This window comes from Dipodomys ordii, unplaced genomic scaffold (assembly GCF_000151885.1).
Source record: "Dipodomys ordii isolate 6190 unplaced genomic scaffold, Dord_2.0 Scaffold77, whole genome shotgun sequence".
Classification (NCBI taxonomy): domain Eukaryota; kingdom Metazoa; phylum Chordata; class Mammalia; order Rodentia; family Heteromyidae; genus Dipodomys; species Dipodomys ordii.
Window position 1 is genome coordinate 5,253,438 of NW_012267293.1, and position 13,237 is coordinate 5,266,674.

Here is a 13,237-nt window from a genome sequence, read left to right on the forward strand (position 1 = left end):
CGTGCGTGCGTGCGTGCTCCCAGGCCGCCCTCCCGCACGAGTCCTCCACCCCCGGCTCCCGGGTGAGAAGGCAGCGGGCGTGCGTGCGTGCGTGCGTGCGTGCTCCCAGGCCGCCCTCCCGCACGAGTCCTCCACCCCCGGCTCCCGGGTGAGAAGGCAGCGGGTGTGCGTGCGTGCGTGCGTGCTCCCAGGCCGCCCTCCCGCACGAGTCCTCCGCCCCCGGCTCCCGGGTGAGAAGGCAGCGGGCGTGCGTGCGTGCGTGCGTGCGTGCGTGCTGGCACTGCCGCGGGAGCAGGGGCTGCAAGGGAAGCGAGAGCGCGGACGTCCGGTTCTCAACCCTGCCTCAAACCCAAAGCAGCTGGAGATGAAGTCGCCTTCACTTATTTCTGTGTAATATTTTGGGAGACATTTCCTGTTTTTAAAAAAGAATTTCAGCTTCCACAAAATAGGATCGAGCAGTCCAAAGTCTAGTCCCAGAGACACGTGCCCCCCACCCCCACTATCCAAGGCACACCACCACCCACGCCCCACCGGCTCTCCCTGTGAGCTCCTCCACCACCCACAGAGCCGTGTGACCTGTGGCATTTCCCCCAAACACCCCATGTTGGGCTGGAGATGAGACTCAGGGTACAGCCCTTGCCTAGGCAAGCGTCCTAAACAGCAGGTTGGAAACCTGACGCATGCTCAGCCCTCGAGACGCGCGGTCAGGACAGCAGCCACAGAGAGACTCCCCAGGAGGAGGGCCTGCTGGGCCGGCGCTGCCTGCAGTGGTAACCCTCCCTCCGTGCCCCAGCTGCAGGCCTGGGCTGGCTGCCACCGCCTTTCCTCAGGACTCACTTCCCACCGATGCCTCTCAGGCTCACTCATGCTCGCTCTCATGCTGGCATCAGCAGACCTCGGGGTCTGATGGGAGAATGTAAATGCTGTTTTTCTTCTTCATGTTTTCCCAAATCATTAAAAATATCTAATTCAGGCACCAGTGCCTCATGCCTATAATCCTACTCAGGAGGCTGAGATCTGAGAATCATGGTTCAAAGACAGCCCAAGTAGAAAAATCTCTAAGATGCCATTCCAAATTAACCAGCAAAACAGCAGGAATGAAGGTGTGACTCAAGTGATAAAGTACCAGCAAGCAAACCAAGCAAATCAAGCAAGTGCAAAGCCCTGAGTTCAAATCCTGGTCCTGGACAGAAAAATATGTAGCACAATTATCTTTATCAAGGACTAGGCAACTGCCCAGCTTACCTAAACAGCTGTATAAATGGTAGATTTACATGATAGATTTAGAGTTAGAGGTAGATATAGATGCTTGACCTACAGCTAGAAACTTCAGAGGAACCGTGAACACCCAGACTGGCAGTCTCTGCTACCAATAAGTGACATTATTTTCATGAGTCTAGAAAGTTACTAAAATGCCCAGCAGGCAGTCACCGATAGGAAGTGGAAGTTGTGGGCTACAGCCCAGGCAGGGCGGCCTCCTCGTCCAATCCAGACACCCGCCTGAACCACCCCAGGTCTTACCCACAACGTCCAGTTTTTGTGTGTGCACCAGTCCCAGGACCTGGACTTGGCCAGAGGCGCTCTTCTTGCAAATGCTGGCTCTCTCGGAGCAGCCCAGGGGCCCTTTGTAAACTTTCTGGCACAGATTGATGAAGTACCTGCAGACAACACGGGGATGGTGAGAGGGTGAGTGACATCTGTCCCAAGACACCTGCAATAGCCCCGTGCTCCATCCCGTCCTTCCGTGTACTGGGAATGGCCTTTCCATGGGGAAGGGCCCAAAGGAGTGCTCGGCGCTGCGGACGGGCGCTGGGGGCGCTGGCTCATGCGGAAGGAGGGAGGGAGATGCCTACCTCTGTGGAAGGCCTGGCACTGTGTGTGGTCAGGAAAAGGCTACAGAGCTAGGATAGGTAGCAGCTGGAGGCAAAAGTAACTCAGAAGCTGTCCAGTCCCCCCCTGCTCTGACGGAAGCCCACACAGCCGAGGAGCCCGTGGCAGGCTCGCTCTGCTGCACGGGCGCGGCCCCCGCAGGCCAAGCCTGAGGTCTTGCCGGAGAAATTCCGCTCAGTGTGCGCAGGCCGGCAATGCGTGATCCTGCGCACTTCTAATCAAGCCTGATCCCATTCAGCCAGCCAGCTTCTCTGTCCCTAAGGGCTCTGTCTCTACTCACAGTCCCACACACGCACTCACAATGCCAGGCCCCCGGAACGACCGTGACGCTTCGGACTGTGGCCCGGGAGCACCATGTCCATGGGAGCCACAGCAGGCCCCGGGCGCCTGGCACTCCAGCCTTGGCAAGGGCACCCGAAGCTTCCACCTGCCCCCCCACGCTGCAGCAAGGTACTCACGAGGCTCCTTCGTGAACGAAGTACCAGGACCCCGTGAGCGAGGAGAGCAGCCGCAAGTCATAGGTTTTGTGCTGGTGGACGAACTTGCACTCCATCTTCTTCGGGGGACAGACCACCTTCGTCCTCCATTCGAATGTCACCTCACATCCGCGGACTTCACTCAACACCTGGGGCCTCCCAACGTCCTCGTTCTCATCACATTTGAATATGATGGCGGACGTCCGGTGGCTGTTGGCTGGGAGCGGCAGTGTGGAGACGGTAAGGCCCAGCTGGCGCCCCGAGCGCGCCCCTCCTCCAATCCTCCCCTCGCTTGGGGCCAGTCAGCTTCGCCAGCCGCTGCCCAGGCCCGCCCTGGCCATGTCTCACTCCTGTCAAGTGTCACTCCAAACACACTTGCCCGAGACCCAACCACACGAGCACAGCTCGCAGAGGCTGGTGGCATCTGACGTGTACTAACGCTAACCAGAAATGGAGACGGTGAAAAACCTGTCATTACCTAAAACTCCAGGGCCTGATGAGCCAGGAGTAACGTGCCACCAGAGAAATCGTCTGCACCTTCACACCCCACTCTGTCCCAAGCCCCCCACCGCCCCGTTGCGCCCTCCAAGGGGCTGGTCTCCAAGGACAGCCCAGTGCACTGAGCCACCCCTCCCCACAGGCCTACCACGTGGCAGGATGGGAACGAATGTGCCCCTTGCTCTCCTAAAACCACCCTGGAGCCCAGCACAGGTAGCAATCTTGCTGGGCATGAATCTGAGCCGCTGGGATTCAGGGTTCAGGGCAAGCGGTGTGCAGGCTCAGTCCCGCCAATGAGCGGGCCTCGCCAGCCACCCGGCATGCACTCTACTGAGGTGCGCACATTGCCACTCACGGGCCCCATGGACAGCTGCGCCACTTCTTGGTGGGAAGCCAGGGAGGAAAGCCACTGCTTTGACTGACCCACACGGGGCCGGCATCTGCCGCCCCAGGCCCCAGGGCTCCACACTCACTGGGCCTGCAGAAGCCCCACTCCAGGTCCCGGTCGTAGTTTGCAGTCGTGCTGCACCAGAGCTTCGCCCGACTCTCCAGGACACACTCCTCGTAGCTCTTCTTGTTGAATATGAAGGGGAAGACGCAGGGCTCACCTTCGTCCGTTTCTGGAATGGAACGTTAGTAGACATGTGCTGTGCCATACTAGGCTTTACCACAGGAGGGCGCCTGACAGGGAGCACTAAGGAGCCATGTGACAACCAGGATGCACCTGCCAAACCTCAGCCTCCACCAACCCACGGCGTGTGTCAGTGCATGGCACTCACACCAGGAGGGGAAGGAGGCAGCGGCTACGTCCACAGCCAGGGCTTTGACACCAGAGATTGGAAGCTGCCTTCCTCCACCTTGTCCTGCTGCTAAGTCTAACTTGGTGTTGACCAGGAATTTCATTTTTGCCCTACTGTGAAGATTTACCTGGAGGGCAAGCATCACCATTCACATAGCTCAGAATGACAGCTTCGTCCTGGTGCCTGTAATCCAGCTGCATCGACGCCAGCCGTCCAAAGGACGCGCCCTTGCTCCCAGACAGTAGACACACTCCACCATCCTTGCAGCCTCCTTGTTCGGGGCCAGCGGCTGCGGCGCACACCCCCACGCTGTATGTGCGGGAGTCTCGGGTCACCTGCACAAACAGCACACAGGGACTGTCAACAGAGCCGTACTGGGGGCTCCAGGACAGCAGAGAGCCACGCCTGACGGGCTTCAGTGGCTTCATCAATGCAGATCTGCACGTCAGCTCACCTGCCTTTCCCCATGTCCTGGCCCCTGAACCAACCTCCTTCTCTCTCCTGTCCAGAGGGGCTGCCAAGAGTCTTCAGGCTCAGCCCACCTCCCTGAAGCTCACGTTTCCTCACCCGGGTGAGGGGGGCAGGCTCCGCGAGGCTGAGTCACCAGCCAAGCAGACGCTCTACACAGAAACACGCACCTTGCTTTCTTTCCTACTTCTGGCTCTCCCAGGTTCACAGCTGCTGTACATGTGGGAGAGGGCCCTGTGCTGGGGCAGGGAAGGCCCTACCCCGGAGCTGGCACACTTCCCGTGAGCATGGTTAGTACAGGTGGCCACATACCCCGTCTCACGTACAGGCAGGCAGAGGACCTGGTGGCCTACGTAGTCTGCACGTGTTAACGAACAACTGCACGTTGAGATCCCAGGCACGCCCACACCTCACTCACAGTCTACAGAGGACGAAGGCTGTGCCTTGGCTGAAACTGGGGGCTATCCCCTAACACACTCCACTCATCAGTCTGGCCTCTTTTTAAAACCAGCCTGGCAAGAAAGGAATTTTCTGTGGACTTATGCTGGCTGCACTAACTACAGCTGGCCCTGCAGCCACAGGTTTGTGGCCCCACGCAGGTCCCCAACCTGCCCTGCCTGTTCTCTGTGACACCAGAGACTTCCTACCTCATCCATCATCTGATCCTCTAAAAGCCCCAAGTACTGAACTTCTTGGATCCACAGGATTGGCTATGCTCAGCCATAATCCAGAAATCTCCCTGCCCCGGGAAGCCGGATGCCAGTAGAGCCCGTCCCCTCCATGCCATCAGTAGACCTTCTGAAGGTCTCTGGGAGGCTCTGTGAAGGACCGAGGCCAGGGGAGTGGCCTTACCTTGAACGTGCTCTTGGAAAGGCTTGACAAGTTGAAGCTGTAGAGCAGCTGCTCATCCGTGAGGGAGCAGCCGTCCATCTTGACTTCATCCGGACAGACGATCGGAGTCTCCCATTCAAACACAAAGTCACACTCACTGGTCCTTATCAGCTTAGGAGTTCCCTGTGTGGAAAAACACGGGCATCTTAAAAAAAAAAAACAGACAATGTGAGCTGGAGTTGGTGATGCACACCTATAATCCCAGCACTCGGGAAGTGGAGATCAGCTTAGGTTATACAGTGAGACACTGTCTAAAAACAAATAGCAAACCAGGCCCAGTGGTTCCCACCTAGCTATATGCGAGACTGAAGTAGTTCAAGAGGGCAGTGGCAGCCAGCTCAGGCAAACAAGCTCACAAGTCAAGTTCCCTCAGTGGAGAAGCTGGGCCTGTGTGTGTACCCAGCATCTCAGCTACGGCAGGAAGTGTAGAAGAGGAGGATCACATCCCAGGAACAAGCTTGGGCAAAAGGCAAGACATTATCTCAAAATAACAAGTGCAAAAAAAAGCTGGTGGCATGTCTGTAGAAGGCCTGTCCAGCAAGCACAGGCTCTGAGTCCCAACTCTAGTATTAATAAAAACGGAAAGGTCAACACGGAGTGTAAGTACAGCAGCGGCCTTGTCACTGTTCATGTGGTGAGGGCTGGAGTCGGGCACCCCTCCATACACTGCACCCAGGGGAAGAGCCCTGTGCTCGCTGCCATGCAGACCCACAGGGACCCTGTAGCCAGGGGCGGCAGGAACCACGGCATCACGGCACTGACGGGCACCTGTGCCTGCCCTACGCAGCTCAACACCTCCTCCACTACTGTGGGTCATTCTCTATGTAAAGATGGAGTCAAGAAGCCCTCAATGCACTGTGCTATACAGATTGCCAAGAAAAAGGAGGGTCTTTACCTGTCAAGAAAGAAGTCTGAGTGACCCCCCCTCAGTAATAAGCTCATCCACATGCCCACAAGCCGGGGCGGCACCCTGTCACATCTAGATGCTGGGACACAATGAAGGGTGAGATATGCCCTCCGGGATAGGAGCTATGGGCAGAGCTCACACACAACCTATGTACTCTTGGATATATTTATTTCTCTTCATCCCACTAAAACAGTAGGAGGCTGGTCAGATACATGTTAGTAACGGTTGCCAAGAGTCTCTTGTATGGTCAAGAAAAAGGCAATCAAGGAGCGGCAGTGTACACCTACGTCCTAGTACACTGGAGGGAGGCTGAGGCAGGTGGATCTCAAATTCTAAGTCAGCCTGGGCTACAGTACAGCAAGACAAGGTTTCAAAAAACAAGCCAAAAATTAATGGAAAAGTACTCCAGAGAGAAACTACGGGGAAGGAAAATTCTCCATCTTTCCCCAGCTAAAATACACATTCAGTGTGAGATGCCATTTCTAAAGACAAATAAGCACCAACCACTCAAGATGCAGCTGCCCTGAGAACTGTTTCTATGCCTCATCAGCCAATCCATCCTGTCTGCTGTGAAATGACCGGTGCCCTCGTGAAGGGCTGAACCTGAGACACACAGACCACTTAGGCTCACAGGGATAGAGCTGTGGTCGTAACGGCATTGCTCTTCCTTGGTAAGAGGCTATCCTGACTCACAAACACTCATGAACAGGGACAGACAGGATGGAGAGCTCTGATGGCATGGCCCCGGTCAGCGGGGGTTTGCCTTCCCTCCCAGGCACTGCGTTTCCTCCTGTCTGGTGCTGGCCTGTCCTTTCTTGACACTGTCAACACACACTCAGCAGTCATATTTCTTCTCAAACGTGCTCCAGGCCAAGAAATCAACTTGAAGTAAGAACATAATCCATCACCTACACCCCTGTAGATCAGACAAGCCTTGGAATTCACTGTCTTTAGGTTCTAAGATGCAATTCCGGCTGTCTTATTCCTACAAGACACATGACGCCTGGACCTATAATCAAGTACACTGGTATTTCTGCAACGGGATGAGGAATATTCACATCAAATGAGACAAAGGGACCACTAGCAACCTCAGCCCGCTCCCACTGAAGAAGTGACAGGTTTTCAGAGCTTCCTGGAACTCAGAAATCCAACCCAGGACTGTGGGCTGTGCACACGGGCAAGGCCATCCACCTGAGCAACTGCTGGCCCCAGCTGGGCCTCTGTAGAGCCACTCTGGTCACCAGCAGCAGGGCCGGACACTCCCAGTGGCTCTCGTAACAGTGGGGCACAGAACACATGAGCTACAACTGTACAAGAGAAAGGTTCTCATCATAATGGAGGCTGGGTCCACATTTTAAATGCAGACGACAGAAGTCAATGACCTCTTTGGAAGTCAAATATCCCACTGTAGCGATGTCACCTGCAGATGTCTTTTGTTCTCTCCTGACTTGTGAATTTGTACTGCATCGTGAATGATGGCAGGTTCCCAAATGTCTGACTTACCACTAAGAAAACAAGTAATATCACATGAACAAAAAGACAAGTTTGGAGCCTTATGTACATCACGGTCAGTGCTGAGGGACACTTCTGTCAGCAAATGCTCTATGTTTTTACATCAGGGCAAGCCTGGACAGTGACCCCTCATCCCTCACTTGATGGAATTCGATGAAGCCCATCAGCACAGAGGCTGTATCACCAAGGCAATGTACTTGGTGCCCCGCCCAGCTCCCTGACCTGCAGGCCAGTGTCTCGGTTTGAAGGCACTCACTCACCATGCTGATGCCTCTCTTGCAGTGAAACGCGATGAGTGAGGTGTAGTTGAAATGCTTGTCAGCTAAGCAAGGAGTACTGCTTTCAAAGTTCAGGTAGATCTCATTCGCTACCGGGTTGAGTATCGGAGGGCCTGTCACCCGGCCAATGTCCTACGCAAAAGGACAAAGCAAGCAGCAGCTGAGGAAATTAACTATGGCCAAAGTTAGAGAACTAACAGCAATTCGTATCACTAGGTAATACCTCCCTGTGTGCCTCAGACTCTCCAGCAGAGTGGCGGTGTCATTGTGAGTCCCAAGGGAGTTTCCATTGATTTTCAATTTAAAGACTTAAGCCACAGGAATTCCTCTCTACATTCACCTTAAGGACTTGATACAGCCCAGACTCCAACAGTAGGCGGCGGGAGCTGAGCAACGTCCTAGCCCACCGTCCCCAAGGCTGACCAGTCATTTCAGGTCCCATCCCCCACCATGGTGCCCTGTGTCAGCCCGGCTCGGTGGGACCTGGTGGGTATGTCCTTAAAGAAGCGCATCTGTTCTCTGATTTGTCTGCTTAGCATAGCCTCTGACATATAGGAGCTGTTCTCAGTAAGTGGGGTTCACTGAATAAACAAATAAAGGATGGCTCAGGGGCATGGCTCAAGTGGTAGATCACCTGCCTATAACAAGTACAAGGCCCCAAGTTCAAACCTAGCACTGCCAAGAAATAAAAATAAGGCAAAAATTGGAAGATGAGTAGCCAGGAAAGGTACAGTATGATCAATACATGTGAGTCACTACGTGTACTTATGTGTATGAGTAAACATATGTATATGAATATGTGTAACAAATATGTGTACTTGTGTAAATGTATTCACATATGTACATGATTGTATGTATTGTGTGCATGAATGCATGTGTGTACGAGTACATTATGTGTGAATGTGACATGTGTGAATGTGTGTAAGTGTATCCAAGCATGTGTCCATACATACGAGAGCAAGTGTATGTGTGTATGGATGTGTGATTTGATTCTTGGCTGCAGAGATCTTTATTGATCACTATGGGCATGTTCAGACCCTGTGACAGAACACATGCTCCAATGGAAGGACTTGGTGTAACACGTTTACAGTGACTCAGTGTGGAGGGGCAGAAGAGTTCGGTTGACTGGATCTCTCGAGACTGACGCAAGTAAAGCTCTCTCACTTCTCTGGCAGGAAGCTATCAAACCTGGTCCCTCCTATGCTCTGGTAACTTCTCGCCTGCTCCCAGAACCCTCTGCGCCAATCCACACAGTGTCCGTCTTTAAAAGGACACTTCGAGATGTCCCATACCAGCTGTGACCTGCTGAAGCACAGAGACAACGGAGACACAGGGGCCACAGCCCGCAACTCCTGGGATCACTGCCAAGTACTGAAGCACCTCAAGCATTGGCAACATGTGACTGTAACTCACAGATGACTTTTAGTCATCTTCAACATTCCACAGCCAAACACCCAGCCATCAGCCAAGCCTGCTCCGGCCTTCCCTGTGACTCATCAACACAGAAAGGGCTTGCATTTCCCAAGTGTTTTAACTACAGGGCATTTTTAAAAATGGAAACAAAATCTGTGCCAGTGTCCTTTCTTGCCACTTGGTCTGAGTATTTCTCTTGCTGAGCATCTACCCTGAGGTCCTCACAGGACCCCTTTCTTACACAACTCGCACTCTGTCAGCCACTACTACTGGCTGGTAGCTGAATGCACACAACTCCTCAGTCCTCTTCCCCTCTGGACCCAGAACACACACCAGTCCCACTAGCTCACTCACCACTCTTCCGCCTGAGCCACCCTCAGGCAGCGCAGTGGAGGTTACCCTGGACGCTGCACAGACCCTCTGCACCGAGGACGCCGCACTTACCAGAGGCGGCCCGCTGACGGGAACTTTGCACACGGCGGAGCCGGCAGGGCAGGGCACTCCGTGCATGGGGTTCAGCGGCTGGCAGATGTTGATGTAGAAGTCAGGGTTGGTGTCGGAGTCACCATCCTCACTCTCATCATAGGCTTCGTAACCACCCGTGCGGTGGATGAGAGGGGACAGGTCAATAATAGAGCTTCCATTCCTCACGGAACATTCGATCTGGTAAGGAACAAGGAGGGCATGAGTCTGCATCTTTTTCTAATGACCACTGCAACTATCACCCATAAGAGTCAAAAGCTAAGCAGCAGAAGCACCGAGGGGAGACTACATGGTGGGGCTCAACACCTTGCTCCAGAGCCTTGGGAGCTCCATATCAATTCTGGCAACAATCGTTTTGGGTTTTTTTGGCCAAATCAACTGGGCCAGTCAGGAGGTCATGAGGCCAGCTCGGGTCTGCTAGAAGTGACAGAAATTCAGTAAACTGCATGCAAGGGCCGGCTGCGGCTAGCCTAGGGATCGCCATACTCACGGCTTGCTCGCAGGCCAAGGGCGTGTGCCAGGAAAAGAAGAGTGTGCACGTCTGCTTGTCCAGTGAGATGAGCATGGGCCTGTTGGTGGGCCCGGCCTCAGGCCTGCACACGAAGCTGATGACACTCTTATAGCTCAGGCCAGATTTAGAGGGGCACGGAGACCCATCCTCATACACCAGCTGTAAGACCTGGTCCACATAGCTCAGCCTCGTGCTGGCCTTGCCCACACTGATCCTGGTCTGTCCAAAGCAGGCTCCTGCACCACATGGGAAAAGCCAGGAAAGCAGTTAGGGCTTCGGTGCCAATTTCCTCAGAGAACTTTCTGCACGTGCAAAGCTAGAACCTGTCATGGTGAGTGTGCACACGTTAGCTAACGTTACACATTTCACCATTCCTTCTGCAACCCCTTGCTCCTGCCCGCGGGCAGGGGACGGCGTGGCCCTGGGCTCTCGTGATCTGGGCCGTGGACCACAGCAGTCCCGCTGAGGCCAGGCCCAGGGACGGCAGTCAAACCACACAGGCTGGCCACGACACTCACCCACGCCCGGAGCACAGTTCTCATTGTCCCCACAGATGCTCATGTAGACGAGCCCCTTCTCGCTGTACGCGGCTGTGAAGCCAGCTCTGCCACTTAAGGAACTCAGGTCAAACAGGTGTCCTGTGGGGAAAGGGGTGGGGGACGGAGTGATTCTGGGGAACCCAGGCTCTGGCGGTCTCTGGTCAGGGTGGAGTCCCTGGCTCCTTGCTGCTTCCTGAGGCAGCACCAAGCCCCTGACTCCTGTGGGTCCGAGCACGCTTCAGTACTTGAGCCTTTCTAGGTGCCAAGCGAGGGACAGGACAGGACCCTCCCGCTTGCCCCGCAGACTGGCTCTGAAAGGGACTGCTCGGGAGAGCACGCAGCCAGCATAGCAGAGCCCAGCAAGGAGTCCAGCCGGACCAGAGGATGATGGAGGCTGGGAAAGGCAGCCTCCTGAAGGACAATGAGGCATGGATGTGCTCCAGGGACCAGACCGAACGTGACCTGCCCCACGGAACGCTCCAGACCAGGGCACCTGGCACGGTCCGGCGCCTCTCCCAGGCAGGGCCGCCGGCACCCCCTTCCCTACCTGTGCTGGGATTGGTGACCTGGCAGTCGCCGTGCACATTGCTCTTCACAGGACAGGCCACGGCCGTGGGCCAGGAGAAGGTGTACTCGCAGTCCTGCACAGCGCTGACAAACAGCGGCCTGGAGTTCTGGGACAGAGCAGACAGCCCGCGTCAATGAGCCCACTCCCACGAGGCAAGGCGGTCTTCAAAACCCCACAAGCACAGAGAGGCCTGCTGGGCGTCCCCACGGGACCAGGCCGAGCAGGAAGGCCGAGGCACAGGCGGGTCACAGAACTGCACAGACGGACCAGAAGAGCTCGCAAGGAGAGCCATGCTGACAGGGAGCAAGAGGAGGCCGCGGGGGCTGCAGAGACGCCAGTGCGTCAATTACCGATAAAATTCCTAACGAGTCAACAGTCAGAACAGAGACTCATCAGGAGAGCCGGTCATCTATCCCAGCCCGTCCACTGCTACAGCCGGCCGTCCCCTTGCACGCTTCCCCCCACACACAACGCACCCCGGAGCCTCCCGCACCCCACGCCCCGCTCTGTCCTCCCCATGTCCTGGCCCTAAGTCTCCCCTGCTGGCAGAAGAGGGTCCGGCCTTGCTCCCAGACTTGGCCACAGCACACACCACAGCACACACACACCACGGCACACACACGCCACAGCACACACACGCCAGAGCACACACACACCACAGCACACACACACCACAGCACACACACACCACAGCACACACACACCACAGCACACACAGCACACACCAGAGCACACACCACAGCACACAGCACACACACACACCACAGCACACACAGCCCTCACACACCACAGCACACACCACAGCACACACCACAGCACACACCAGAGCACACACAGCCCCTCAGCCTCAGGGAATCCACTAAGGCCATACAACATCTGCCCAATGTATGCACACACCAACTGGGAACAGTGAGTGAGCTCCCACCACACACCAGTAGTGAGCCCTGGTGTCGACCCTCGCCCCTCAACATGCACACTGGAGAGACGGGCCGGCGAGGGCTGCACCCCGTGATCGCTCAGACCCTGCCCCACATGGCAGCCTCCGCCCCACGCAGCAGCCGCAGCTGAGAGGACAGGAGCCACGCTCCTGTGGGGTCTGTGGCCACGGAGCTGCTGTCCCCAGACAGGAGGCAGGGTTGAGGATGCTTCCTTTACGCTCTCTGGGGACTCCAAGTCAAGACTTGAGACAAGCGATGAACTCTGAGCCCACAAAGCTGGGCTGAGCACCAGAGGCTCATCGATCACTGATGGCGCCAGCCAGCGCCCATCCCTGCCCCAGCGGCCCGCACGCGCACACTCACACTCTGGAAATGGGGGCCGTCGGTTTCTCAGGCTCAGGGCCCTGGGCCCTGCTCTGTCAGGAAGCGCCTCACTCACCACTTGGCTCTCACTGCAGGTGAACCGGATAGTGGTTGACTTTCTCCGGATCTTGTCTGGACACAAGTCGCCATCCGTGTACTTCAGAATGGTGAGCCCATCGCGCTGCTGAGGGCCGTCCGCCACCCTGCCGAGGTTCACAGGCGTGGAGCCGTCCAGCAGACACACGGCCGCCTCCGGAGGGCACGGTTCTGCACACAAGACACAAGAGTCAGCTGGGGCGGCCGTGGGGCAGCTTCGCTTTACCCGCAGGGGATGGCAGTGAGGCTGTGAGCCCCACTGTCCCCCCACCATGTCCGCTTTGCCCGTCACCTAAGCCAGGGCACAGAGTAAGGCAGAAACGCCGGGGTCCCGGCGCTGTCCGCATCGCTGCGGCCGCACGTCCCGACGCCTCGACTCTGCTGGTGGGGTGCTTTTGGGGCCTATTGCACTCCTGAAGAAGTTACCGAGAACGACATCGGTTCCACTGGGGGCCACGCGGAGCCAGCGTTGCAGCCCACAGTAACATCCCAGCCTGGAAAGGCGCACAGCCTCAGCTGACCAAGGACCAAGCCTGTCTATACTAAAGCAGGAGGAGGAGAAGGGGAAGGAAGGGGGAGGAGAAAGGAGGAGGAGGATGCAGAAGA

General features: G+C 56.1%; 1 protein-coding gene across 1 annotated transcript in view; it reads right to left on the minus strand.

Annotated features, from left to right (window-relative positions):
• Positions 1 to 13,237, minus strand: part of Igf2r (insulin-like growth factor 2 receptor) — a 76,650-nt gene that overhangs the window by 10,842 nt on the left and 52,571 nt on the right. The window contains exons 30-40 of the mRNA XM_013024527.1: positions 12,612 to 12,802; positions 11,214 to 11,340; positions 10,646 to 10,765; positions 10,107 to 10,363; positions 9,578 to 9,796; positions 7,703 to 7,852; positions 4,985 to 5,146; positions 3,792 to 3,999; positions 3,338 to 3,484; positions 2,349 to 2,583; positions 1,522 to 1,658 (exon numbers count right to left, since the gene is read on the minus strand). Coding sequence (XP_012879981.1) covers positions 1,522 to 1,658; positions 2,349 to 2,583; positions 3,338 to 3,484; positions 3,792 to 3,999; positions 4,985 to 5,146; positions 7,703 to 7,852; positions 9,578 to 9,796; positions 10,107 to 10,363; positions 10,646 to 10,765; positions 11,214 to 11,340; positions 12,612 to 12,802 — 1,953 coding nt within the window. The remainder of the gene's footprint in view (positions 1 to 1,521; positions 1,659 to 2,348; positions 2,584 to 3,337; positions 3,485 to 3,791; positions 4,000 to 4,984; positions 5,147 to 7,702; positions 7,853 to 9,577; positions 9,797 to 10,106; positions 10,364 to 10,645; positions 10,766 to 11,213; positions 11,341 to 12,611; positions 12,803 to 13,237) is intronic.